Below are 27,194 nucleotides of genomic sequence, written 5' to 3' on the forward strand. Positions count from 1 at the left end.
AGCTGGGATTTATGGGGTGATATCTTAGAAGGAAGAGGATGGTGAAAATCTGAGATTAACAGCAAGAAATCTCCTGGGTAGTGACACTTGTTAGTCAGAGCAATCACCTTCTCATCACTTGACAAATTTAAAATAAGCCTGGACAAAACACCTTAAAGGTCTTCACTCCCCTCCAGCTTTTCTGACTCATGGGCCCTGGGGCAGTTTTAGCTCCCTTGGTTGGTTACAGGTATTCCTTCGGACATCTCTGGCTCCTGATGACCTGAGCCAACAGAACACCCTGCAGGTGTTCTCTTACTGCCAGTAGTCCAAGGCACAAACCCATTCTTCTGCCTAGATTAGTGCCATGGTGCTTCACTGAAGCAAGAAGGTGTCCGTGCCTGTCTGGGCTGGACTGAAACCTGTGCTTCCAGGCATTATTTTCCCTAGGATATTGTCTTGTTTCTCTCTTGAGCTTCACAAAATAGATCTATCTCCAGAAGACTTTTTTTTTGCTTTCTCTCTGTGCAGTGCATGGTACTGTCACGCTGTTTCCTAGTCACTATCTTACTAGTGCTGCCGGCACAGTCAATTAATTTTAATAAATAACAGTTTAATAAATAGCAGCTTGCTAAATGAGTCAACATTCACAGCATAATTCCCTTTCAAGCCAACACTTCTTCCAGAGAGATGTTTTTCCGCAGTTGCTTAAACTAAGTCAGCCAAGATGGTGATGAGCCTTGTTTGTTGAGATTCCTCATCTCCCTCCTCGACTGAAGCAGTATCCTGGCTTTCTCTTTGAGGATGACCCGCTTGAAAGGTCACATGGGGAGCTCCAGAGGAGACAGCATGCTTTGTCCAGAAGTAACTGGAGGTAGAACATAACCTTAAATATGCACAAGGAGTGAAGGCTCAGGTGAGGACCAGTCCCTGCTGGAAAGACTTTGCTAGTATAGACAGACTCTAGCATCACCTTAATGGAGACACTGCTGATTTTAACAAGAGTTACTCTGGCAGTGAAACTTTTACCACATCTTAGACACAAATAAACCCACCTGGCCCTGGCACAGGCCCAAATTTTACTGGAGTAATTGCATCTGTGATGGGTGCTTTGCTAGTGTAAAAAATCATAGCAAATTACTTCCATGCCACATGTTATTCTAACAAGCACTGCTCAGTAGAGCCATGCCTAAACACTGGGAAACTGGGAGATGGAAAATGCAGAAGTGCTGCAAAAAGACCAGAAACTATAACAAACTCTTACTATATTAAGCAGAGCCATTTTTCTGACTTCTGACAGGAACTCATTTCTATTTCTGATGTTCTAAAAACTGGGGCAGATGTCAATTTGGGGTAAATTGATCTAGTTCCACTGAAAAGAGGATGCTGGATTTTTTATTGGGAGCAGAACTGGCACTGGACTTATTTTCAAAATATCTTTAATTGAGCTACTGCAGTAATACGAATATTCAGAGAGAGAGCTGGGTGCCTCTAGTATAGTCCCTGGGGAGAGTCAGTTTGTGTTCCCACAGATAAGAAAACCTCAGGAAATTTGATGTTTCTATTAGACTCCTAGGACTTGAGGGGAAAAAATTTGTTGAAAGGCAGGGAAAATACCTGGAGAGCATGCCTGGAAAAAAACTTCCACAAAACTTCTGAGGAGACTTCATCAGCTCTATGTTCTTCCTTCTGAAACTTACATTGTAAGACAGTTCAATCCAGAAAAGCTTTTAGCTACTGATGGATTTTTGTCTCCTAAGTATTTATTTAATGTTACTTGCATTTTTTTTCACTTTTTTGAGGAAAGCCAGGGCTTTTCCAAAGCGGATTGCAAATAGCACAATATTACTTAAACCTTTCTGGTTTCCTAGTGCTAGTCCCTGAATTCAGGCTTTGCCACTGTTAAAAAAATAAGAAAGAGAGAGAAAGCCTTTTTTCAAAATCCTTAGTCTATTTAGTCTGTAATTTCTTCCCACCACACCAACAGTTTTGTTAGTCCCCATGTGTGGATCCTGTGAGTTTGCCTTGTGCACAGCCCAAAGCCAGACCAGCTCGTTTCTGTGATAAGGCTAGGAAGCGCTCTTCTGGGGAGGACTGGGACTTTGCCTCTAGAAATTTGTAGTGCATGTTATGCTCTCTCATTCATCATCAACAGCTTTTCCTCCAAATTAGCCTTAGTATCTTGACAAAAGCATTTATTTAGGAATCTCTCAGGGGTTTGTATTCTATTTACATCATTACATATAGCGCATAAAGTACGTATGTATATACAATTTTACTTCTATGGATTTTATTCAATTTTCACCTCTAGTTTCAGAATTTTTTGTATGGAGCCATGTATCAAGTAAGTTGGACCTGGAATAAAATGCAAAATGTTCCCGTTTCCAGATGTCAGTTTAAAGAAAATCTGCTGTTCCATCCTGAAAGAAAGGTGGCCATTTTCACTCAATTTACAAGCAAAAAAGCCAACAACCTGCAATTTTCATTTTCCACCTTGACTCTTGTAGAGCACAGACTAACCTCAATTTCCAGTTGTTCCCATCTCTGGTGACACAGTCAGTGCAAACCAGAGAGTAAACAAGATCTGACAGCGCTTCTGGCTCCAAGTGGGTGAGGACATGGAGGGAGGTTGTCCTGCTCCACATTCTCCGTGCCCCCACGGGCGATAGCGATGCTATTTATACTCCATGCTCTGGGCGAGGCAGCGCTCTGACAGCATCTCTCCTCTCCAGAGCTGCTGCACAGTCATTGGGGAGGTCCCAGGCTGGCTCCCCATGGTTAACACCCCAGCTGGGCTAGGCAGAGCCAGCTCTATTTCTGGAGAAGGTCTGTTCCACTGGCCTCAGTTATGTTCATTTCTGTTACACCTTCACATGAAAGCAATTATCTTGCAGATACTGCTCTGCCGTGTGGGTTGTCGTGGCAGTCTCTTTGCTTCTCAGATTACTTGTCAGCAGCAATATTTTCCTCACAGGAGAATTATTGTGTGCTGGAATATTCAGAGTGCTTTGAGACCCTTGTTTTAGAGGCATTATCTAATCATCATCATAATATATACAGGGATAAATTGAAGCATTGTCCAAACTGATGGTTGAGTTTCTCACTCGTATCTCTTGTCTACTCTTCACATCCAGGCAGTCTGTCTGGACCAGGGGTGGATGAAAAGGACATGCCTATTGGATGCTAGCATGGGTGTGCTCAGTGCCTGATAAAATCAACTGTGACAGGGAAAACAGATGTTAATAATACGGGCTGAGTTCATCGTTTGATTGAGATTTACAGTGTCTCCCGTATTCAATTAAAAGCTTGGTAAAGTCCCAACAGGCAGAATTCCGCCGATGGAATTGCAAATCAGCTAGGACCACTGAGCTGACAGTCTCCATCCAGCAGTGTCTCATCATCCTTGGGAATTTGTTTGAAGAACAGTATAGCCAGCAGACCTGAACCTTTGGAGCACCATGTGGTGCCAACGCTGGGGGTGTTCCACGTGTTCAGTCCCTGGCGGACTTGGTCTCCTCTCTGAGTACCAACAAGACTTCTGCCTGAAGTGTTGGGCTCTGGTAGCCCAAGAGTATAGATGAACAGTATTTTTTTCCTTTTTCAAGGTCATGTATCCCATCCCACAACAGATGGTAATGCCTGGATTTTCCAAACCCCATTACTCTGACCAGCAGTTTGGTGTGGAGGGCTGTGGAAGAGGTGCTCTGTAGGGAGTGGGGTCTGATGGAACAAGCATTCACTGAGACTGTTGAAGCAGCCTCTCAATAAAGGAAGCCTTTTTTGGATACTGTCCCAAAGCACTTCTGTTTTATGTGCTTGGTGTTGGTTTTCTATAACTATAGTTTTTCAAATCCAGTCCTGTCTTCTTCCTGTCAGTGGCTTCACTAAAGCGCTGCTGATCCACCATCTTCCCTCATATCATATTTGCACAGCACTTCATTGATATTTTCTCATTCTCTTCCTCCCTGCCTTGACAAGTGATAAAATCTAAGCCTCCCAGTTAAGAATACAAATTATCTGCTGGCTCATTCCTGGTCTTCAGGTAGCAATCAAGGGTAGCTGAATAACTGCCTCAGAAAAACCAAAAGCATAAAAAATAAGTGGAGTTACAAGATGCACGGGTAACTAACTTCAACAGTGACCTTTATAGAGCCTGAGAAATAATGGGGAGAGATCTGCTTGAGGAGTTCACAGCGTGTGGTATAATCGGCTGCCAGAGCCACTGGGTCATTTTTTACTTGGTTCTCCTAAAAAATTTGTCTTTTCTAAAAAAATTTTAATTAAATGCAAAACAAAAATAAGTGAAATTTTCTAACACTCAGAGTTGTTAATCACAAGAATTAAGTTTTTCTTCCTTGTGTATAAGAAAATGCCTTTCAAGCCTGAGCAAAAAACTGTTCTCCTGCGTAGATCACAGTAGTTAAATGTTTATTATACCTTGTTGATAGTGCAGGAGAGTTCAATATAGAAATGCCTAGGGTGTAAACCTAACATGAGGCTCTCCTCTTACCTCAGACTTACAGGACAGCTTAGTAATAGTATTTTATATAGTTTCTGAAGCTATTGTCCTTGAAAATTACCTAGACTTTTCTCTTAAAATTACTTTTTTCTCCTGGAATTTTACAAATTACAATTAAAACCAGTTTAATTTCTTCTCCCACTTACTAATTTTCCAGATTATTTTTAAAAATTACTCCCATTTGGAAAGAGAGAGAAGATTTTTGGGTGGGAGTGAGAATGGAAGGATTGGGAGATATAAAACCACAGTTGGCAATCCTGCTCTCTCACATTTTATAAAACAGTAAAATCTGCATATGGCAGATGCTCTTTTTACAAGGGGAAAGAAACCCCTTGTAATTTAAGTCCGGATCTCTGGGACTCTGCTGGGTGTGTTTTTAGAAATTTTTCTGGAAAGCATCTTTCAGTTTTGAAAACAAGAAGTTGCTTGGCAGATTTTTAGAATGGGGAATTAAATATAAAAATCAGAATGCTGTATTAAACAGTGTCATGTAATAAATGCAGTATTGTTTGCAGGTGTTGGCCCTTGAAGTATCAAAGGGATGCTAAGGTGTTTCTTTTTAGCTGCCAGACCCCACCCTCCAGGATGAACTAGGATTAGAGGCTGTTCTGACCTACCTCAGAAGACCAATTTTTCAGTATTTTTTGGCATCTCTTACTGTGTCTGATTTAATTCCCAGAGAGGGTGTGTACTCAGACCAGTGCAGGGTTAGGTGTCCAGTTCCACTCCACGGCAGCGGGAAGATTGATGCTCTGGCAGTGCTGAGCTCTGGGAAAAGACAGCACTGCCCAGAAACCCCTCAGAAACAGAGGCTTCAGAGCTGATCTTGTGGGGTTAAATACAGCAGGACTGGAAGGACATGATGACCTTTGGGTCTCCTGATTAATACTGCCAGAGACCCTCCCCGTTGCATCTCATCTAAAGGATGAAGCAAGGCAGAGCATCATGGGACACAGAAAAACCTACGCTCACCTTTTAATCTGTTTTGAGTTTGCAATCAGAATAATGGATAAGGAATAGTAATTTGGATGAGGCAGCATAAAGCATAGCGGGCTCTGGGTAAATCTAACTGATGATATGGAAAGGCATTTCAGTATTTGGAGGAAGCCTGGCTGCATGGGATGAGACAACAGTGCCAGTGCTGCTGAGACAGTGGTTCTGAAGGACAAACTCAATCCTGGGCTTGTGAAAGGTGACTAGTACATGCAGTGTTGGCAGGGAGGAAGAGAGTCCACGTTGTCCTTGTCATTTTTAGGTTGATGGTGAGTCATGTATTCTGAGGGGCAAGCTGAGAGCCAGGGTGATGTCAGGGGAACTGGCTGTGATAGAATCCAGGTTAATCATAGTTACCACACGTAAGAGAAACTGAGCTCCTAAAAAAAGTTCATAATATTAAAAATGGAGGCAAAAGGTTGGAGCGGCAGATTTGGGATGTGATAGACCCTGCAGAACAGTTTCTAGGGAAACTCAGGAGGAGATGAAAATATTCAGACCATGGTGGGAAGCAAGATCCCAAGAAGGAAAGATGTTCACTGCTAAAGCAGCCAGTTAGAGATTGGACATCTGAGGTTTAGTGTGTATCAGCATTGGGGACAGCTCTGGAGAAGCTAAGTTGGGTCTCCAGCACCTAAGGACAGCATTAGAAATGCTTCAGCAAATACCACATTTGGTGATTTGATGTTTGATGAATTGAAATCAACATCTACAGAGACACAAGGTAGGATAGTATAATTCTTTTTATTTAGAAAGAACTAATAATGTGTCAGCATTTTAAGGAACAAAACAAAGTTCCCCCTCCTTTTCAATCAGAGATACTAAAAACAAAACAGCTTACAAAACTGAAAAGTATTTTGAAAAGAAATTCTTTATTGTCCAGACTTTTGAAATCTCATTTTTTGTCTCAATTTTCCTCAAGAGAATTTTTTGAGAAGTATTTTAAAGAAGTATGTTTTGGGGGGAATTTGACCCCCCCCCCCCCAAAAAAAAAAGATGACTGAAATGATGCCTTCCTTTTTCCCTGAAGAAGTTCTCTTAGTCCTGCAGGCATTAAAGCATAGTGCTTTGCTTGAGGATATTAGAATGTTCTTATTCTGGGAAGGGAGCACTGCCAAAAACTTGGATAAAAACCACCAGGCTGAGGAAGAAAGCCAAAAGGATGTGGGTAGTGCAGGTGGGTAACGGAACAAATGGTGTGAAAAATCTCTTTGTGGTGAGAGGAAAAAAGAAAATGGAGAGTACAGGTGCTGACAGCCTTGTCATCGTTTGCTTTGTGGAAGTCAGCCAGAGCTGCAGGGAGAAGAGGCCTCATGGAGCACATCTCACCTTCCAAAGGCGTGTGGGGTGGGTGGGGATGCTGGGGGCAGGCAGGGCTGGGGCAGGCAGCCTGTGCTCACAGGCAGTCAGGGGTCTCCCTTAGCATAGATGTGCATGTGAATTACTTGGTGAGTTCAAGAGTAACTTTCCAGTGTCTCAGCAATCTATCTCACTGCTGCTCTGATGGTACCACAAGCCCAGGAGGTTGCAGACCTTCATTTAGCCAGAACAACTGTGGTCTGAATTTCAGGGTGCTGCTCTGGGTTGCCACTTGTGGGGGTCAGTGTCAGCTGAATCCAGCTGCCTCTTACATCAGTGGCATGGGGGACACTTGCCACCTCAGTCAGGCCACTTTGCCTTTCAGTGTTCATAGCCAGAGCTCTGTGCAGGTGTCAGGAGCACACATTTCCACCGGCTCCTCCTCTCTTCTGCTCAACACTGACCTGACCGGGCAATGCACACGCGTGAGGTTACTGCCTGCTCCCACACCTGCTCAGCACCTCTGAGGGACAGAGTGACTTCAGCCTAAAGCATTTTTACTATATTTCACTGCAAATTTCATTTCTTTGTGATCATCAGCTACTGATTTTATTTTCAGCCTGTCTATTCTAAATAGCAGCTCAAAGCCTTTTACGCTGGCTAAGGAAGTAGTGATTTTTTCTGTAAAGAATCCTGTGGTTTCCTACAGCAGGAGCTTTATCAGAATAAAATCAGAAGCAGTTAATGGTGGCTGCAGGATTTGTAACAAGCATGTGAGCCAGGAATGAAAGCGGCATTGGGGTTTTTCTCTTCTTTAGCTTTGAATTTTTTCCTGGTTCAGTGGATTCTTTTTTTATTTTGGATTTTGGATTTTCAATATGTAGCATTAGTCTGAAGAAAATTAATTTCCTTTTGGAGTTATTCTAAACTGGAAAGTCTCTAGGCAAATTTACAGTATTTCTGTGTGGCACTAGTATTTTTGCCTGGCAGGACTCATTCCATGCGAGGTGAAATCTTGCAGTCCCCCACCCATTTCACACAGTGCCTTATGAAGGCGAGGCCATAGCACAAGGCATTTGAAATTGAAAAGCCAACTCTTGCACAGTTGCTGCAAAAGCCTTGCCTTGTGGCCAGAATCCTGCCCAGACAGAGGGATGCCAAGAATTGGGAGAAGGGCTGTGCCTGCTTCTCTGCCTGACCTGGTCTTGGAGCAGACCCCCACAGACCCAGTTCTTCTGCTCTGGATGGCTCAGGATGGAGGACTCCAGTTTTCCACAGGTCTGCAAGAGTCTTGGTTATTAAATCTGACTTAGTTCCTTTCTTCCTTTCCTGCCATGGTATAGGGAAGCTTCCAGAAACTGCACGTGGTACCTTCAAAGAAGAGGAATTCTGCACTGTTTAAATGCATTGATACTGATGTCTGTGATACTGATGCCTGTGAAATGGTTGGGTAACTTTCTGTAATTTTCCTTTCTGCTACTGTCTTCCAGGTGCACACGTTCAGGGGCCCTCACTGGTGTGAATACTGTGCCAACTTCATGTGGGGCCTCATTGCTCAGGGAGTAAAATGTGCAGGTAACAGTCATTCAGTGTTCTTTTCCTAAGTCAGTCCTCATGTTGTAACTCATGTGCAGCCTGCTCTGCCGCAGGGCCAGTCTGCTCCTTGTTCAGTGGAAGGAGGAAGCACAGCCACTCTGCTGCTGATGGTTTCAGGTACCTGTTTCAGTAACTCACTGAAACAGTAACTGCAGAGCCCCCCTCGAGTGCTCACAAAGAGACAATAATCATCATTAAGAGATTGTTTTTTCCCACCCTCTTGGAAGGGAGGAGAAAGTAGATGCATAGTTAGTTTCATTTCTTTTATACCATTCCATGTATTGGTAGGTGTGAGAAAGTCATTGAGGATCTTGATGTGCAAGGTGGGCATCACCAAATTTCGTGTTGTTTCTGTGAAACAGACATTCAGGTTAATTTTATATATAAACCAGCAGACTCTTCAGAGTGCCATAGACCTTAAGTCATGTCTCATACTTGCAAACTGAAAGGAAAGTAGGAAAAGGGCTGATGAATAAGGGGTGCCTACTGAAATGTTACATAAACATTCAGGTGCTGGTAGAAATGTATTACACACGTTGGTGTCACTGCAGGCGTTTCTGGGATAAAGCCTCTCCAAAGGAAAACAGTTTGACAGTTTTATTGATAAGGTTCTTCTGAAAGGAAAGGACAGTCGGCCTTCTTTCAAAGGCAAAGAAAAGGATCAAAGTGATCAAAAATAGTTTGCTGTATTTAAAAAGGGGTTTATGACATTCTAGCAAACCGCATTTATAAAAATGGTGCAAAGAGATGTTGATGTATGGAGACCTGCTTACGTTGCCCTGGAAACTGAATTTTCAAGCTAATTTAAGAAAATCTGCTCTGTCTAAAGCTTTCTGAAGTCTTGTCTCAAGCCAATAAGAAGGCTTTTTATCACAGAACTGCAAAATAATGTAAAGTCATTTCTAGCCACATAGGATTGAAATTTTTTTAAATTCTTCACCCATAATTATTTGAATATGCAGTATTTTGTTGTTACCATTAGAGTCTGCACTGTCCAGGATGCATTAGAGAGTGCAGCTCTGTTTTAAGACATGATTGTGTAGAAGTGGCATTTCCTTTCTCAGTATTTTGCCTCTTCTAAGAATATAGGATTGCAGCCGTGTCCTCCACTCATGAATTAAGATTGTTAGTACTTTTTACTGCTGTTGACTTTACACAGGGTGTACAGTGCTAGGAGAGGAAGAGAAAGCTTGATCTTTGTTTTCTGATTAGTAAGTTTTTGATGACACTTGAATTAGTAAGTGTGCCATCTTTATTCCTTTCTTTAGATTCCTCAGTTTGGGCATTTAGGAGAGATATCAAGTATTTTTCAGGTCAATGTTAGGTAATTTTGATCCAGAAAAACAATAAAAGTAAATGGTATGAAGGCTTGCAATGCTGCATGGCACTGTGGAATTAATATTATTGTTTTTACAAATAAACCCAAAGTGCTTATTGTTTTGTACTGCCTTTTTTTTTTTTTTAACTGAAGTAGAGCTGATTTTATGGATTTATGCAGATTTTTCTAAATTGTGGGTTTCCAAAAGCTTCAAAAATCTGTTTTCTTTCCTCCTTATGAGGATGGTGGTAAGTACTGTATGTATCCTTTCTCCTCCTTGCAGTGTAAGGAACATATGTGTATTAGATGACTTCATAGGTTCAGGAACTATAATTAGGACTTTCTGTCTTGTGTGAGGTTTCACGTCAGTGTTGGTAGCTTCCAGTAATTTCTATGATCTTATTTGTGTTTTAAAATCCCATGTTGTACGACTGTGCTTGCTGAAGTGTCGGCAAGGATTTGGGCTGGGGTGAGGCTGGCTGAGCTGCTGATGTGCAGCACCATCAGCTGAGGTGTGAGGAGGAGCTGTGTGGGGTCGGGGCTGCCCAGGGTGCTTCCCCAGGCCGGCAGCTCGCGTGGCTGCAGAGTGCCCTGTCCCGCCTGGCTCCCCTGCGGATGAGGAGCGGGAGGGTCGGGCTTTCCCAGGGGCATGGGATGCAGCCCACCCGCCTGGCTCGTCCTCCCCTCACTGCAGGGCTGGCTTTGAGCCACTGGCCATCCTCAGCAATAGCTTCCCAGGGCTTCCTGGAGGGTTTTATTCTCATAATTTTCATAGAGATCAGCAGCTGGGCAGAGGAGAAGGATCCTGGGCAGAGCCCCACGGAGGTGGAGACGGCAGGACAGGTTCAGCAGTTCCCCACTCTGCCTTGTCTGTGCCTCACCTGCAGCAGTGTCAGCCTGTTCCCACAGCTGTGCAAGCCAGCAAAGCCAGAAGCTGCACAGATCTGGGCATTTCAGAGAAGCATTGGAGGTGCACAGACACAGAACCAGGGCCTGCATAGCCACTGTTAATGTGCTAGTGTAGGGGAGCTCAGGCTTGAGTGCTGTAAGTTTGGCTGAGTTTATGTGGTCTTATAGTGCTTTTTTTTAAAAAAAAAAGGTAATAATTTTGCTTCTGAACTGAGTCATTTTAATATAGAGACAATGAGGCACAATAAACCAGGAGCCACATGAGGCCAGTGCTTTTCAGAGTGGGTTTGTACTCAAAAAAAATTACAGCTTTTAGCAGGATGCAGCCCACTTGCATTCAAGTGGGGTTCAATGCCACTCCAGGAAAATCCAGGTAATCTGTTTGGTGGTCTGTACAATTATTTTATTGAAAATACCTATGAGCAAAACTGCATGGATCATACGTCATTTTCCACTTTTTAAAGCATTTGCTTTTTATAGCAGACAGTTACACATCTCAAGAGGACTCTATTTGCTGTACAGAAGTGATAAGTTTAACAAATAGAAATGGATTACTGCATGGGCTACTCTCGACCATTTTAAATCTTATTCTCTGCAGAAGCACAAAAACATGCAAGAAGAGGAGAGGGCGACAGTCCAAGACCAGACAGCAAAGATAAATGTCACCCATTTCAGAAAGGAGGAAGAGCCAGTAGAAAAAACAGCTTATTTCTAATGGCTGATGGTTTATGTTACACAAACTAAGCCAATCCTTTAAAAAGTAATAAACCAGAACTAAACATTCATAACAGTACACATGCCATAGCAACCAGCAAGGATGCCTTAGCAACTTCAACTTGATTTGTGCTTTGTTTCAGTCCAGCATGGCTGAATGTGTCCCTCTCTGCCAGAAGACAGACTTGAGTGTATTCAGGATCTTGTCAGGTGCAGTCCTGTATTATTAATCCCTGGAAGGTGGATTCTCCCTAACTTACCCTTGTTTGGGTTTTATGGTAGACAAGGAGGACCGTGTCTTTTCCTTCCTTAAAGATGAGAGGTAAACATAGGCACCACATTGGACACCTGATGGATGGTTGTTGGTTGAAATGAGATGTTGGGTGTTAGCTGGACTGCAGAGGTTTGGGGATTGTTACAAATGACCAAACATGAGACGAACTTCATTGTTTTCCAAAATTAGAACTTGGGGTGGTGTCTGGGATTTGGATCCTGTAGGAAATTAATTGGTGGGCGTAGTGTGTAGCCTGACTTCTGCTTAAGGTATCTAGCAAAGCAAAAATAGTTTCTTTTTCCTTAAATGTCATTCCTTCAAATTTGATCATTATTTCATCAGCTTCTTTAAAGACAGATTAGCTTCCTTAGAGTGAATCCTTGTAATTAATATCTGCCCTACTGCCTCGGAGGGTCATACTTCCAACTTTTGCATCCAAGCCACAGGCCCTTAAAATTTTTTTTGAGATGAAGACACATCTGTATGCAAGGAATCTGCCTTTTCTGATGGCATGCCCCATCTCTAGCATGCTTTCCTGCAGGCTTCTGCCATAAGTAGAAATGACTGAAGAAGTATTTGAAATTATAATGCCACCACTTTGTGTAAACACTGAAGCTCAGAAGTTGTTAATGGAGACGTAAGAGTTTACCCAGATCAAAATTCAATGCATGAACTTAGAAAAATTTATTCTTAGTTACATTCCTCCTATATAAAGCTCTCGCATGCTCACAGGGCTCATCCCACTGCCCAGAATGTGTTCAGAAGAGAAACTGTAACAATATTAAAAGAAAATTTGCAGATATGCACCAGGGAGTTCTTTTTATGAATGATACAAACACGTAACTAGCAGTAGCATTAAGAGAATAGTGTGTTTTCAGAGACTAGAGCATTAATGATGCTGTTTGTGTGCTGTCCAAGTGGACTGGTGGACAGGCAGATTAGTAGACTTGTCAAGCTGCCACATGCATCCAGCCCATCGGAACTCTCCAAGTCCTTCCTCTGTACCCTTTTGCTTGTGTGTCTTAATGAATAAGCAGTTGAATCAGAAGATTTTTTTTGGAACAGGCTGGTTACAAAGCATTAATTAGCTTATCTTGAAGATAATTTTTTATATATCTATTTCACTGGATGCTTTTGATGGTATTCTGGGCTGCTCCTAGGAACACCAGGCAGCATGACCCTCTGAGGCTGTACGTGAAGCAGCATTTCTGCTCCTGTCACAGTTTTGCTCCAGACTATCTCAGCCTGCTACCCATGTAGTGCTTCCTATCTTCTGCATTCCTTGGAGCAGGTAACTTCTCTGAAGAACTGATAGAAATTAAGTTGCAGTTGAACTATCAGTGTGCAGAGAGCCAGCTGCCACTGGCAGAGCCCAAGCAGTATCGCTGCCAGCCCTGACCACAGTAAGCCCTGGGAGTTCATTTTCGAAAAAGCTGAAGTACAGTCTCAAAGCAGGATTGTTTTGTGAATTGCTGCTTAAGTATTTGATTTCCCCATGTCATCTGTTTCCTTCTCCAGCAATTGAAAGATGTACAGCTGCCCCATTTCCTTTGCTATTTGTTTTGCCTTGCTATGAAATCCTTTGTGTTGGACAGCCCTGTGTTGCTCCAATGGTGTGTAAGGATGAAGGCAAGCACAAAGGAGCCTGTCCATCCTCAGGCATTAATTGTGCAGGCAGAGTGCTCACGCTTTCCATGCCTGGAAAAACAGCTGATGCTCTTGTGACTAAAGTCAGCAAAGGGAAAGGCAAGGTGTTCTCATCACATTGCCCACTCTCAAGGTATTTTGCATGTCTCAGTCATGGAAAGCTTCCCTTCTGCCCACGCCTGTGCCTTAAAAACACATCCAAGCTCCTTCTGAGATGAGCACCCAGATTCTGGTGGTTGCGCAATGTAGGGCACAGACGGTCAGCCCGGTAGAGATCCAAAGAGCAAAGCCAAGCTGCAGAGGTCAGGGCTGTGGGAAGGGGACTGGACAACAGCCCCTGCCCAGTGCAGCAGGTGCTGTGCTGTTGGAGATGTGTGCTGCCTGACAAGCTGTTCCACCAGCTCGGGATCTGGTGGTGTTCCCGTGAGGAATGAGCTCCAGAATTTTGAAATGCTAATCAGTCAGCAGAGCCTTGCTTCAGAGCTGTTCCCATGGGGAAGCTATTCTGGAGCTATATATTCTTGAAACTCTTAAGTCCTAAAAGCAGCTTTATCTCCAAGCCCACACAGACCTGGAAGCCTTGAGCAAGCCAATGGCCCAGCCAGGGAGCTGTGGAGGAGGTAGGCAGGTATCATGGCAGAAAGCCAGGGAAGTTCTTGAACAGACTTGGTCTAATCTTTCAAAACTTCCATAAAATTGAACCATTCTCACTAAGCGTTTTGGAGGCACAAACGTAAGTATTCTTTTGATTTGAGATGAGGGAATATTGGCTGGTTTGATGGGCTGTTTTTTTCATCAGCCCTAATTTTTCTGTAGCATTAGGTAATTTTGTTGCCAAGTAACTAGCTACCCTCTAGAAATTCCTTTCTTAAAATAATGTATCCTGTAGTGCATGATACAGTGGTGCAGATGAAAGCAGGTTTCAGGGAGCGTAGTCACATATTTGGAAGCAATTTTTGCCATGGGGCTGCTTAGTGAAGTGGCTTAAGACTCTGGTGGGACCAAGGTTGCTTCCAGATGTGCATTGCACATGAACACATAGCACATATTTGAGACGCTCTGGTGGCTCCAGTGTAGCCACCCAAGTTGCAAGCTGAGGAGGAGGAAGAGGGCAGACATTCACAGCACCCCGCTGGATTGAGCTCGGAAACACAGAGTGCAGCACGTGGGGCCCCTGGGGCTGCTCCCTTCACTTGCCTGTTGGAACACGCTGCGTCCCACGAAACAGAAAACATTGTTCCCTCTGCTACAGAAAGAGCATTTAAATTTTTAAAGAAAAGCTACGAGCTCATGAGTGATGTATGAGAGCAAATTCCTTTCTAATCTATTCACCCTTGCAGAAGGAACTATGCCAGTACTTGGTGCTTGTGTAGAGGCCGTTGTCTTCCTGTGTCAGCTCAGGTGTGAGGGTGTTGCCCTTTCTGGCCGGTGCTGCAATGGACCAGCCCAAGGCAACGCTCGGTGCCAGCACTCCAGCTCCACGCTTCCCATCGTCCTACACTTACCACAAACCTCCCAAGAGTCCTTCAAGACTTCAGATAATGTAAATGTACCCTTTAGCTCTTAAAGCTGCTCTTCAGAGTGATAGAATGCATCAATTTTGGGGGGCGTAATTTGGACATATAATTAGAGTGATGTATGTAGCGCATGGTATCGTTCCGATGGAGCATGATCAGCAGCCATGTTAGCCAGTAAATCATAAACCAAAGGAAATCTAAAACTGACTGAAGTCAAATCAACAGTATAACAAAAAGTGGCAGCTAAGTATATTTTAGTCTCTGCAAATATTTATGTGTGCTCATGGGGCAGTAGTAACATACATATATCTTTTGGCTCTGCTCATGCATTTAATATGAACATGTTATTTGTTCTTTTAGCCCAGTGGACTAACATCAGTATTAGCTGTTTCTATAACATTGCCAAACCTTCTTCTAGGCATCATAGGAAATTATTGTCAGACGGGTTTTAAATTGAATACTTCTCATAGAAGTAATGTCACAGCCCATCTGAACTCCTAGATCAATATGCTGTTAAAGCCAGGGCAGCTTATCACAGACTTTCAAACCTGTCATCTAAAATTACTTTCTGCCCACCCTCCTTAAATTTCCAAACTTCCTATAAACTCTTGAATTTATGGCTGCATTGTTTTTGGTCCATGTGGTATATTTTAAAGGTGGCCACGGTTTGATAGCACTGTAAAAGGAATAGTAAGAGTGACTTACAATTCTGCTTCAGAGAAATCATCTCTATAAGGTGAAACTGATTAACTGCAGTCAGCAGAAGTTTTACTATTGACCTGCAAGAGCTCATGACTGGATTTTTTACATCTGTCCTATATTATTATAGGATTTTTCAGCAGATACAAAGCTTTAGGGGGATTTCTCTGAAGCTCCTCACCAGCCAGCAGGTAAGTGCTGATGAATTTCTGTAAGAAATAGATAAAGCTCCTGGTTATTTTAGATCCAGAGTAAAGCTGCTATTCTGGATTTATTTTGACATAATGAAAAGTAAATAGACCCTCAGTTTGAAATGAAAGTAAACCTCTTGGTCTTAATGAATTCAGCCAAATTATGAAGCTCATTTGCAAACAAGGCAAGCAGTCTTGAGACTTCACCCTGCGGCAGCATGCAGAGAGATTCAGGACTTGGCTTTCCTCTTCTTTCCTACTTGATTCTAAAATAATGGCTTTTGAAGCTTTCAAAGCATCTGCAATGAGAACAAAGGGCTTTTTTAAAAATTTATTTTATAGTATTCAGTTAGCAGTATAATTCCTGTCCTTTAGTACTAACAGGTAAGTGGAGTATAGTTAAGTACAAAACGGCACATTCCCAGTGCTCTGTGGAGAGGAGGACTGACCTCCTGCCATGGTGCTTCTTACCTTGCTGGAGTTAGTGAGACATCATCCTTCGTTACCAACTGAACCAGAGATGAGTGACTGAGACATGGATGGTCTGCCTTTTATGAAGGGTTAGAGGGTCAGCTGGGCTTAGAAGCCTGCTTGGTTCAGGAAGCACAGCAATGATGAGTTTCAGATTCTTGATTGGAAAAAAGTACCATTTTCTGATGCAAATTCACTGAAATCACCTTGATATACTTACTGATATGAAATTGCTAAAGTGAGGTGATTTTCTGTGCTTACACAAGAGGGAAGAAGCCTTAGTTATTAGAAGGACACCACACAGCCCAGTAGTACTGAACGTAAGGCTCAGACATTTTCTAAACATGAAATACCTGAAGTATTTCAAGGTTTTAAGTGTTTCTCAGGAGTGTTGATAAGCCCTTAAGCAGTGGGTTGGTACGTAAAATCTAATCAAATGCAAAGGAAGAACAAAAGAGAGAGGAGAAAATTTGACTTCTGCATTTGTAATTATTATTCTGGGATTAATGAGGTCAGATTCAAAGCCCATCCAACTCTATGGGATTAGCAATAACACAATTACTGTCAGAAGCAAGGTTTTCACAATGAAAACATCTCTGTAAGTTGAGATTTTAATGAATTGAAACTTTTTTGTGTATAAATATAATTAAGATGACCTCAGTCAAGGCAATAATTGGTTTAAGTCAAGTGTAAGATACTTGGGAGTATGGGTTTTTTTCCTATTTTTTGTGTATTTTATTCTTAATGACCCTTGGGTTTCCAGAAACATAACTCTGAGCTATGTTGCTGTCTGTGTGAAGCAGCTAATTTGCACTCACAGAATCCTTCATGAGTTCTCCTGAGTAAGGTGCTGCCATTCCAGTCTTGTAGACATCATTTTTGATAGATATTTCTTGCTTGTTGGAAGAGGTGCTTCTTGAGGCAGTTTTAGGAATTGTATGTACAATAATCTTACTAGCTTTTGTAAATGCTATTATTGCAATGTTAAGGTTTATTCCTAAATAAAGGAAGTCAAGACTTAAGATTTCCTCTGTGGTCTCAATTTGCTTCCCTTGTGTGTGTGTGTTAAGATGTTGCCTCTAGTTATTTGACTATTATTTTTACTCCACAATTTTGTCTTTATTTTGATAGCAGTCTGCTTTAATAGCACCCATTCAGCATTTTGTCTTCTTGTTTTTAAAAGTGATGGTCTTACTAACAACACACTATTCAAACCTTACACCAAAGAAGAGTAATTTTACCTCTGCATTTCCGCAAACATTTATTGATTGGTTTCTACAAGGCCCGGAGGAGGCAAGAACAGCTTCTCCCTGCCATGTTACAGCTGAAGCAGTGACTCTCTAAAGGGCTCAGGTCACATGTTTCAGTGAATGTGGGTTCCCTATTTAAAGCAGAGAGACCTGCTTTTTCAAAGTTCAGGCAAAGTATGGCACAGGACACAGATATTCAGAGCATAGGAGGAGCTCCCCTTGCCTGTGCTGGCTGGCGAGCTCAGAGTTTCTTTGTTCTGTGCCCAAAAACTACAAGTAGGGAGATGCTGGGCATGTGGTCACTTTGGGGTCACTTTGGGGTCACTTTGGGGTCTTGGAGCGCTTGACTAAAAGTGGGATTGAAATAAGTGCTCGGGTGAAAGCAAGGCTGTCACTGCTCCCTCTCTGTCAGGAACAAGATGCCTTTGCAAACACTGAAGAACCTGGGTGACCAAACCCCACTTCCCCACAGGGGAGGGGCAGCAGTGGGGTCTGTGCCTGCCCGGGGTCCTGCACAGCCAGCTGTGACCAGGCAGCTGCTGGGGAGAGCCCAGGAGGGCTGGGGGCAAAGCAGCCCCCAGGACCCTCGGGGGCAGCGTGTCTTTGCACCATTTTGGGTTGTGTGGCTTTGCCCACAGTGGGATCACATCCAGGAGGGAAACTCAGCATCTGCAGCTCCCTGCCCGTGCATTCCCCACCTCTTGTGAGGAAGGGAGGTCACTCCTGCACAGAAATACCTCTAGAGAATTCCAATCAGCCATTTCATCTGGATCAGGATCTGTGCAAGTTTTGATTGATTGAAGGTGACATGCCAAACTTTAATTGCTACCAGAGGATCCTAAGTGACAATTCTGGTTGCTTTATAGCCCTTTTAAGTAAACAAAGTGCTTTTAGCAGCAGGCTGCAGCTGACTTAGTGGAAATGAAACTTAGCCGTGAATTCTGGTGTTTACTTTTTTGGAATGATCTAAGTCAAATAACTTGGAGCTTTAATGAAAGTACAAGTATTGGCAAAATCAGCAGGAACAAAATACAAAGGGATTCTCAGTAGATAGATTCCCAGTCCTGCAGTGAGAGAAGAAAGTACAGATTTTCATCAAGGCATTGATCTTTCAAGCTCCCACATCCCTTAATCCTGTGACAGTCTAGGGCACTCTGGATGGCAGTGCAGGAAGGTGCAGAAATGCTTGCAGAACAGGAGTCCCTGGGTGTACCAAGTGCACATCAGAGTGTGGCAGCTGCCCTCACTGTGATGTGGTGCTGTCCTTGCTGGGTCCAGCTGTTTCCTGACAAGCACCTGGGAGTCTGCATGGCAGAACAGGAGAGGTGGCACCGAAAGCAGAGTCATGGGCTCAGTGCCAGAGCTCTCCTGCCTTATGGTGCTGATCACAGTGTCAGCTTAGCTTGAAGGGTGCTGTATTGCTCTTCCCATCTCTGTATAAATGGTGGTTTCACAGATTTTTCCTTCCCAAACCCTGAATGTTATGTTCTTAGTGGTTTTAAGGCAGAACTGATTTCAATTAAGTTTCTCTTAAACTAAATCTTGTTCTCTGTTTTTACAATAAAGCTGTGGAATTGTTTGGTTTTGTTTAAAAAAAAATAATCTTTTCCTAAGTAATTTTAGAGTAAAAAGAATCCTTTTGATGCCCTACAACACTATTACAGAAACACTCTGTGAAATAGCATCAAAATGCCTGTCACTTTGACTTAGCAAAGTCTTTTGCCAGCTGCTTGGTAGCAAGAAATCACCAGCCAGCTTGGTGACCATGTCTGTTTCTGAGCTCCCCTCCAGGCAGGGCAGGGCTGCCACACCTGCCCAGAGCTTAGAGGTCCCCATGGTGGCTCAGTTTGGCACTGCCTTGCCAGCTCACTGCAGAGGGCTCGTAGGCTGCTTGTAACCCAGTCCCTACCTTTATCTCCCCTAGGGAAATATCTAAAGTGCCATATCCAGGACTACACTGAAGATGGTGGTGTTAGGAAATCCCCAGTAACTTGGGAGGAAAGTCTACATTGTGACAGCAGTGTATTTAGTAGTGTGAACATAATTGGAACTCTGGGAACATAATTGACTCTTAGCTCCTGATTCAAAAAACATATGGAAAGCTTGTCACTCCATGTTAGACCTTCTAGAAACAGCAGAAATGTCTTGGGTAGGAAATCCTTCTGACTTCAGGGCTGTCCCTACCTCAGGTATTTGATGGTTAAGGGCCCTCAAGAGAAGGAGCAGCTGTGAGCTGAGGTCAGATCCTGCTGGAGCCATTTGTACTCCACAGCACTGACCTCAGGATACATTTTCAGCAAACACCAGCCTAATTGTGTTTTCATTTTTTCCCTCAGATTGTGGTTTAAATGTGCACAAGCAATGTTCCAAGATGGTCCCAAATGACTGCAAGCCAGACCTGAAGCATGTCAAAAAAGTGTACAGCTGTGACCTTACCACGCTCGTAAAAGCACACTTCACCAAGAGACCAATGGTAGTAGATATGTGCATTAGGGAAATTGAATCTAGAGGTAAGGCATCATTAATGGACTTTTTGTTGCTTTACTGATAATCCATTTAGATTGATCTGGGTCATCTGTGTTTCTGCTGAATGTATGGTTGCTCAGAACAGATTTGCACAAGACATTTTATGACTGCCAATTACCCTGCACAGCTAGTATTATACTTTGCATTATTTCATGGTTCATGCCATTTATAATTTTTATAGATTCTGCTAGAAATTGCTTAATGGGCAGTTACTGGTTTGTAGTTACATATTAGTGCCTATCTTTCCAATAATATATTTATTTTAAAAATTAAGTGAATGTGGCAAAACAAATTGGGTTAATACTAATGTGTTCACTTTTGCTAGTTCCCCTAGCCCACACTGAGTATCCTTTTCTAGAATTAGGGTATTTGTTTTCATTCTGAAATACTGACTGATCATCCAGTATGTTAATCTGAGTTATTTTTAAATGAGTTGTAATTGGTTTAATATGTTTTTTCAGCTCATTGCATAAATACAGTTCAGTGCTGATAGTACAAGGCATCTGCTGCAATGGTCAGGGTTAAAAACCCAGGATAAGGTTTCATTCTGGAAGAAAAACCTGATAAGGCTTTTAAAGCATGTCTGCTTTTTCTGCCTTAAATTAAAAACTTGCCAAGAGAAGAACCAGGTGGAAGGCAACTGTAAAAATAAGGACTAATTTTAATCTTGTTAAAATGTTCATTGCAGGTCTTAATTCTGAGGGACTGTACAGAGTCTCAGGATTTAGCGATCTTATCGAAGATGTCAAAATGGCATTTGACAGAGGTACAGTCTTTCCTGCATGCTGGAACTTGGTGCTGATGTATTAAATATACACAGTTTTTCTGCAGAGCTTCTGTCTCATGCTCCACTGCACCAGTGGTCTGAAGGAGTCCGACGGCTGTGCTGGCAGGAGGGGAGACTCCCCATCACAAAAGCATATCAGCTTCACTTTGGCCTTTATTACAAAAATCTACTTTCCTCCTTCCATCAGTATCTGTGCTCCAGTAACCATGTGTGTAGGAAAGGACAAAGCTTTCTGAACTACTGCCCTAGTTTGCAAGTCAAACTACGCTCGGAGGGGTGGGGGAGGGAGAGAGGGTAAGTGGTGAAGTGCCTTGAGAAGGCTGTGCAACTTAAATCCATCTTTCTGGATGAAAGCTCCAAAATAATAAGATGAATGCAATAGTGCAAACAAAGTTTGAATTATTACAGACTAAAAGAAGGTCACTGAGAACAAACTCTTCTCTCTGAGAAAAGACAGTGGGAAAATTAAAGGCTTTCCAGCTGCAGTCCCTCTATCCCAGTAGAAATCAGGGTCAGAATCTGTGCTGGAAACTCTCTTTCCTGTTTGTCCGGAGGACTGGACCTGTTCAGACAACATCTGCAGTGTTAGCAGGGTGGGGATGTGTGGAGAAGCCAAGTTCTGGATCTGTGTCCACTGCAGTTCGGAGTAGGTACTCTGTTGTAGTTAAATGGTGAACACATGTTTTTCCTATAAAATAGAGGGGCTGTGGACAAAGCTGGTTTTTCTGCCTTTTCCTTTTTTTCCCAGACTCCCTGATTTCTCATTCAGTGCTGATGAATGTGTTGTTTTGCAATCCAGTGTGTTCAGAAATAACTGAACGTCCACACATTAATACAAGACAGATACTGCTAGGTCAGGCAGGCAGGTTTTTAAAAACCCCCAAACTGTGTTTTTCAGTAATTATTTGAAAGAAAGGATATGTATAAAATGCTTGAGGTTTTCACGCTGAAACCTTGAATGTCACAGTCCAGTAACTCTGTTTTACTTACAAAAGCCAAAACCTGTAGCTGTTTCCTTTTCAATAATGTTTGCTTAAGCAAGTTATTATTTTTCTTTTGAATGCTGCTTTACATCTGTTTACATTTCCAAGGCTTTAATGTCAGTGCCTTCTCCACAGATGGGGAAAAAGCTGATATTTCTGTGAATATGTATGAAGATATCAATATTATCACTGGTGCACTTAAACTGTACTTCAGGGATTTGCCAATTCCACTCATCACGTATGATGCCTACCCAAAGTTTATAGAGTCTGCAAGTAAGTATAACGTATTTTTCATCTGCTTTGCATTCTTAGCCTTTTCTTCTTCTTTTTGTGCAGGACTGTCCTATTCATTTTACAGCTGTCCCATCAGCTCTTACCCTGCATGCCCATTTTAGTAAGGATTTCAGGACTAAACATGCAGTGCACATTATGCCCTGACCGTGTGATGCTACATGAGCATGGTCACATTTTCCTTTGCCTTTGTCACCAGGAATGTTTTCTTTTCATCTCACATTATGGATTGCATCACTTGTGTGTCTTGCATGAGTCCTGGGTACTTCACAGTGATATTTAAAGTGTGCTGGGTTTATGTTGCCAGAAAGAAGGTGATTTATGGAAATGTTTAGAAATAAGATGTTGTTTGTTTCTGGAATTGTCCATTTTGAGTGTTTTCATAAACTGATAACCACTCATCATCCTAAGGCCACCTTTGGGGCTGGCCTTGCATAAAGAGGGTCTACAAGCATGACAGTAAGGCCAGCTGGAACATCTCTCCCAAACATCCTGGCTGCCTGAAGCATCTCTGTGATGTGTTCACACCAGCCACACCTGGAAAGGTGTGAGGTAGCTGTGGGTAGAAAACAAGGACTGCATGCTGGCCTTTCAACTCCTCTGGAGAAGGCTTTTTCCAAGTCATATGGAGACAGCCAAAGGCACTGATGGCAAAGTTCCCAGTACCTTCTGCTCTCCCAGAGTTGCACCTGTAGGTTATTTTTGTAAAACTAGTCCAGTCAGCAAGGATTGCCAGAGGAATTGTTTCAGTAGGCTGCAGGGAATCTTTCAGTGGAGTGCAGTTTGCTTTGGGGAGTCTTCTTCGTCCAAAACCAGTCACATCCTTATGCTGCTCTGAGCAGCTCTTTGGACAGACAGATCCTCCATGAGCAATCCAGCAGAGCTGTGAGACCCCACCTCCTGTGCAGGCCACCAGTTGTTGCCTTTCTGTGTGTGAGTTCTGGCTGTCCATGTGGTGACAGTTGAACATCTGTGTTTCAGAAACCACGGATCCGGATGAACAGCTGGAAATTCTCCACGAGGCGCTGAAGCTGCTGCCACCTGCACACTGTGAAACATTACGGTATCTCATGGCACATCTGAAGAGGTGGGTGGAATAGCTGCAAAGAACTCTCAGCCACACTCATTTTTAGCAAAAGTCCATGTTAGCACCTCCAGAGAAGTCTGGTCAAGGCCCACCAAACCTCAAGAGGGACTGTGGCAGGAGTGGTAGTGTGCACAACAGCAAATACTCAGACACTGGATTATTCCTTGCAAAGCAAAACCAGGGTGGCATGATAGGGTGGCCATTTTAGTTTCTCAAGTAACATAAGTTTACTGTCAGTATATAAGAATCATTCCCTTTCCTTAGAAAAAGTACTTTATTTTAAGCTCTCTTCTGCCTTTTTTCATTTTGTAGTTCTTCTACAAGGAGGACTGCATTGACTGCTGAGTGCCTCAGGCAGAGTTCAGCTACAGTTTCTGCCTGATTTGTCCCTTTATTTCAGTGACATTTCTAGTGGGTGTTTTAAAATGGACAAAGGGATGAGAGACATTGGAACAAAAAAATTCCACCTTACAGCTTGTGAAGTGTGAAGTGAATTTTCCCTCACCCTGTTCAAGATTAGCTGTTGGTGCTCTACCTAGCAAGTTGCTTTTGCACATTGTATTTCTGGTATAGGTGAATGATAAGGTAGAAGGGTGACAAAATTCACTATTTTTAAACTTCTGTTTAATACTTTTACTAGAAGGAGCTGTGCTGTTCAACAGGCCGTTGTCTTACTGCTGAATTCAGGTAATCAGACACGGCTCCTTTATTTGGAATATTTACAGACTGGAGACGCAGCAGCTTGGTAACATCAGTCTGACTTGTTTTCAAATAAAAATTAAGGCAGAAAGGGAGAAGTGGAAGAAAAATCTTGAGTTTATAGTTTTTGTATATCAAAGGACTTGTTCATGCAGTGCAAGCGAGCACAGTCTGTGTGCTCTGAGGAGGACAGAGACACTGACTCACCACAAACCCACACAGCATTTGCTTTCACTCGCTCCCAAGTGTTTCACCTGACACTCCCATGTGTCACCTGCTGGAAACAGTGGCCTCTCCTCGGGAAAGGAACACGTTTCTGTCCATTTTCCCTAATTTTCAAGCGTACACGGGCACGGTTTGGCACAGAAGAAATGTGAGAATCACTGGGGTTTCTTTACAGAGTAACACTCCATGAAAAGGAAAACCTGATGAGTGCAGAGAACCTGGGCATAGTTTTTGGACCAACTCTTATGAGAGCGCCGGAGCTGGACGCGATGGCTGCACTGAACGACATCCGCTATCAGAGACTTGTGGTGGAGATGCTTATAAAAAATGAAGACATTTTATTTTGAATATTTTGGGGGTTTTGTAATAAAAAAGGAAGCAACAGTGTTCTATGGATGAAGGAATATTTTAAAGTAATTTAATGGCTCTTGTCACTGAATTCCATATTTGCTAGAGCTTTTGATGTATTCAGGATAAAAATGAAGGAACTCTTTGTCGTTTCTGTAGTGCCATTCAGCTGATGTTGAAAAAGGTTAACACATACTTTCCAGTACTAGTAATCCTGGGTGTTTATCATGTTAAAATAAAAAACAAAAAGCCTAAAGCTATTGCATGATTTGCTCCCTGTTCTCCCTGTTCTGGTGAGACTCATTCCATGAAGAAAACAACTGAACTGGTGCAGCATCTTTGTTCTGGATAGTTTGTGATTGTAATTCAGCATGTTTCTCCGTGTAAACTTGTTGTGAATTTGCTTTTTTGTTCTATGTAATTGGTTTCTGATACTAAAAAGAAGGCAGACTTATGTGAAATGGAGCCTCTGGCCATTTATTGACATTTCATATTATTCCACTTTTGGGGCTGATTTCTTCTTGGGTTTCTTTCCATTTTTTCATCATATAGTAATTTGTTTTTAACAGAAATAAAATTGTACTTTAAATGTTACTTTAAGTAATTCTCCATGATGTTTATGGTGGTTGCAGTGAAATCTGCAATACTGAACAGTGTTCCTTTATTATTATTGCTATTTCAATTGTAATTTTGTATTTTTATCTGGCATGCATATATTAATTTATTAAATTTTGCTTTTAGAACTCTAACATTAAGCTCTTTATTTTTACGTATGGAACTTATTTCAAAAATACTGTTTGTTTTGTTTCTTACATTGGCACTTTAACGCTGAACAACCTCTGACTTAAAGAAGTGAGTTCATTTTACCAGTTTTGACAAGACCATTCTGATCTAAATATTTTGGGTCCTGACACTTTGCTAAGGTTCCCCCAAATTTCTGTCTACTTTGAAAATTCCTTTCTTCCTTGTCCAAGATGCCTTTCAAGAAGGCTTCAGAATTCTTAAATAAACCAAGAAAAGTGTTGTCAAGCCGTCTACTACTTCATAAAATATATCTATTGTTACAGTGGCCTGTATGTGAACTGGAATGGCAGTGGACAGTCACACAACTGTAGCTGCCCAGAGTAGGTGGATACACCACCGACTTTCAAATGCAGACACATCCCAGAACATTTGCTTTGCACTTCAAACGTGCAGCTCTGGTGCAAGCACTTTGGTCTGCCCTGCAAACACCACCTGGAGCAGGAGGAGAACAAGGAGGAATAATCCCCTAGTGATCACAACCAGCTGTGCTCACTCCTGTCAGCAATAAGGTGCCTCCCTGCATCCCACCCTGCCTTGCCTGTCTGGCTAGGAGAGGAGAGGTGAGAAGGTGGCTCTTCTGCAGCTCTCCTGAACTGGGGACTGAGGGATCCCACGAAGGAAAGGGTGAAGCTGGGGATGCACACTGGTAAGCATGTGGGGAGTGGTGCTCTGGGCTGGGGGGGGCAGAATGGGGGAAGTTTTGAGAGAATCTGAAGTATGATTTGGTTTGAGGTTTTTTTCAATCATCTGTAGTACTAGAAGTGGCTTGCTGTTATAACTCCTGTACTAATTAGTGCACATTGTCACTTTATTTATGGCAATGAACTGCCACAGATAGAGAGCTCCATGTCTCCAACCATAGCCTTGCCTCCCCCCAGCCCAAAAGGAGTGGCCCATGTGCTGCTCAGTCACATCTGCCGTGCGCTCCAGCAGCCGCACGTGTTCACCACTCCCTTGCTCCAAGCTGACTCCTAAACGTGCTGTATCTCCTGCCGCTGCCCTGACACTTTGTGCTGCGTTTCCTCGCTCGGCCCCGTGTTTAGGATGGCTCCTCGGGCCATCTATCACTCCTGCCCTCCCTTCGGGCTCCCTTGCTGCGGCTGGCCCTCGGCAGTGTTCTGTCGCTGCGCCCAGCTCTCAGCCCCTTGCCGTGGCAGCACTCAAGCTCCCCCGGCTCTGTGGCCAGGAGAAGGGATGTTTTTTCCAGGTAGCGCTGCTGGGGTGTTTGAGTGCCTGTTCCGTGCTTGTCCTGGCAGCCGGTGCCGTCACAGCGGCTGTGGCAGCAGCATCCTCTTGCCAAAGCGCCCAGCGGGAGTGACACAGGGCCGGGCTGTGGCGGTGGCACCCCGTGTCCTTCGGCAGCCTTGGGGAGCCAGAGGAGCCCTCGGCTTGCCTGAGCAAAAGGCATCTGTTGTTCCCCAGCGCTGCGCAAGTAAACGTGAGTCGGGAAGCTGTAGTTCCCCCTTCTAAAGCCTACAGCAGGAAGGACGTAGTAAATAGCAGTAATTAGGATAATTACATCTTCTTCCGGTGTGAAATATCCCGCTTCTCCGTCTCGGTGCAACAGCAGGCGGATGCTGCTGACACAGCTGCTCCCCTTGCTTTGCTACAGGTGCTTTCAGCTGCATTTGGAAGCAGTGGTGGCCACTGAGAAGTGGATCAGAGAGAGAAGACCGCCAAAAATAGCAAGCCTAGATTTGCTCTGGGGATGGTCTATGCACACAGGGCAAACAAGGTTTGTTAGCTACTAGTGAGCATCAGCCTCCTGCTGGAGATGCCCCCTCTCAAGCAGAGTTTAACAAGTGATTGTAGTAATGAAAGTTTCTGCAGGAAAGGAGAGAAACCTAAATGGGGGCCCGCTGCTGAAAGAAAACCAAACAAAACCCCCAAACATACACACACACAAAACCCCAAAACCAGAGCAAGCAAAGGCTCTACAAACCCCCCCCCACACACACACAAAAGTAAATAAAACCACCCCGCAAAAAGCCATGTCGAGAAACGCAGCTTTTCCTGACGCCCACTGCCCCAGTGAGCAGTGACAGCAGCTGCAGGCACAGGAGCTCGG

General features: G+C 43.2%; 1 protein-coding gene across 2 annotated transcripts in view; it reads left to right on the plus strand.

The window, feature by feature from the left end:
* The window catches only part of CHN1 (chimerin 1), a 96,829-nt gene extending 71,604 nt beyond the window's left edge, over window positions 1-25,225 (plus strand). For both annotated transcript variants that reach the window (XM_082284614.1, XM_082284615.1), the window contains 6 exons: window positions 8,281-8,365; window positions 19,713-19,886; window positions 20,591-20,668; window positions 21,808-21,945; window positions 22,945-23,050; window positions 24,150-25,225. In XM_082284614.1, the coding sequence (XP_082140740.1) occupies window positions 8,281-8,365; window positions 19,713-19,886; window positions 20,591-20,668; window positions 21,808-21,945; window positions 22,945-23,050; window positions 24,150-24,321 (753 nt within the window). In that variant the 3' untranslated portion in view covers window positions 24,322-25,225. The remainder of the gene's footprint in view (window positions 1-8,280; window positions 8,366-19,712; window positions 19,887-20,590; window positions 20,669-21,807; window positions 21,946-22,944; window positions 23,051-24,149) is intronic.
* The last annotated feature ends 1,969 nt before the right edge of the window (window positions 25,226-27,194 follow it).

The sequence above is a fragment of the Coloeus monedula genome, assembly GCF_965178545.1.
Source record: "Coloeus monedula genome assembly, chromosome: 7".
Lineage (NCBI taxonomy): Eukaryota > Metazoa > Chordata > Aves > Passeriformes > Corvidae > Coloeus > Coloeus monedula.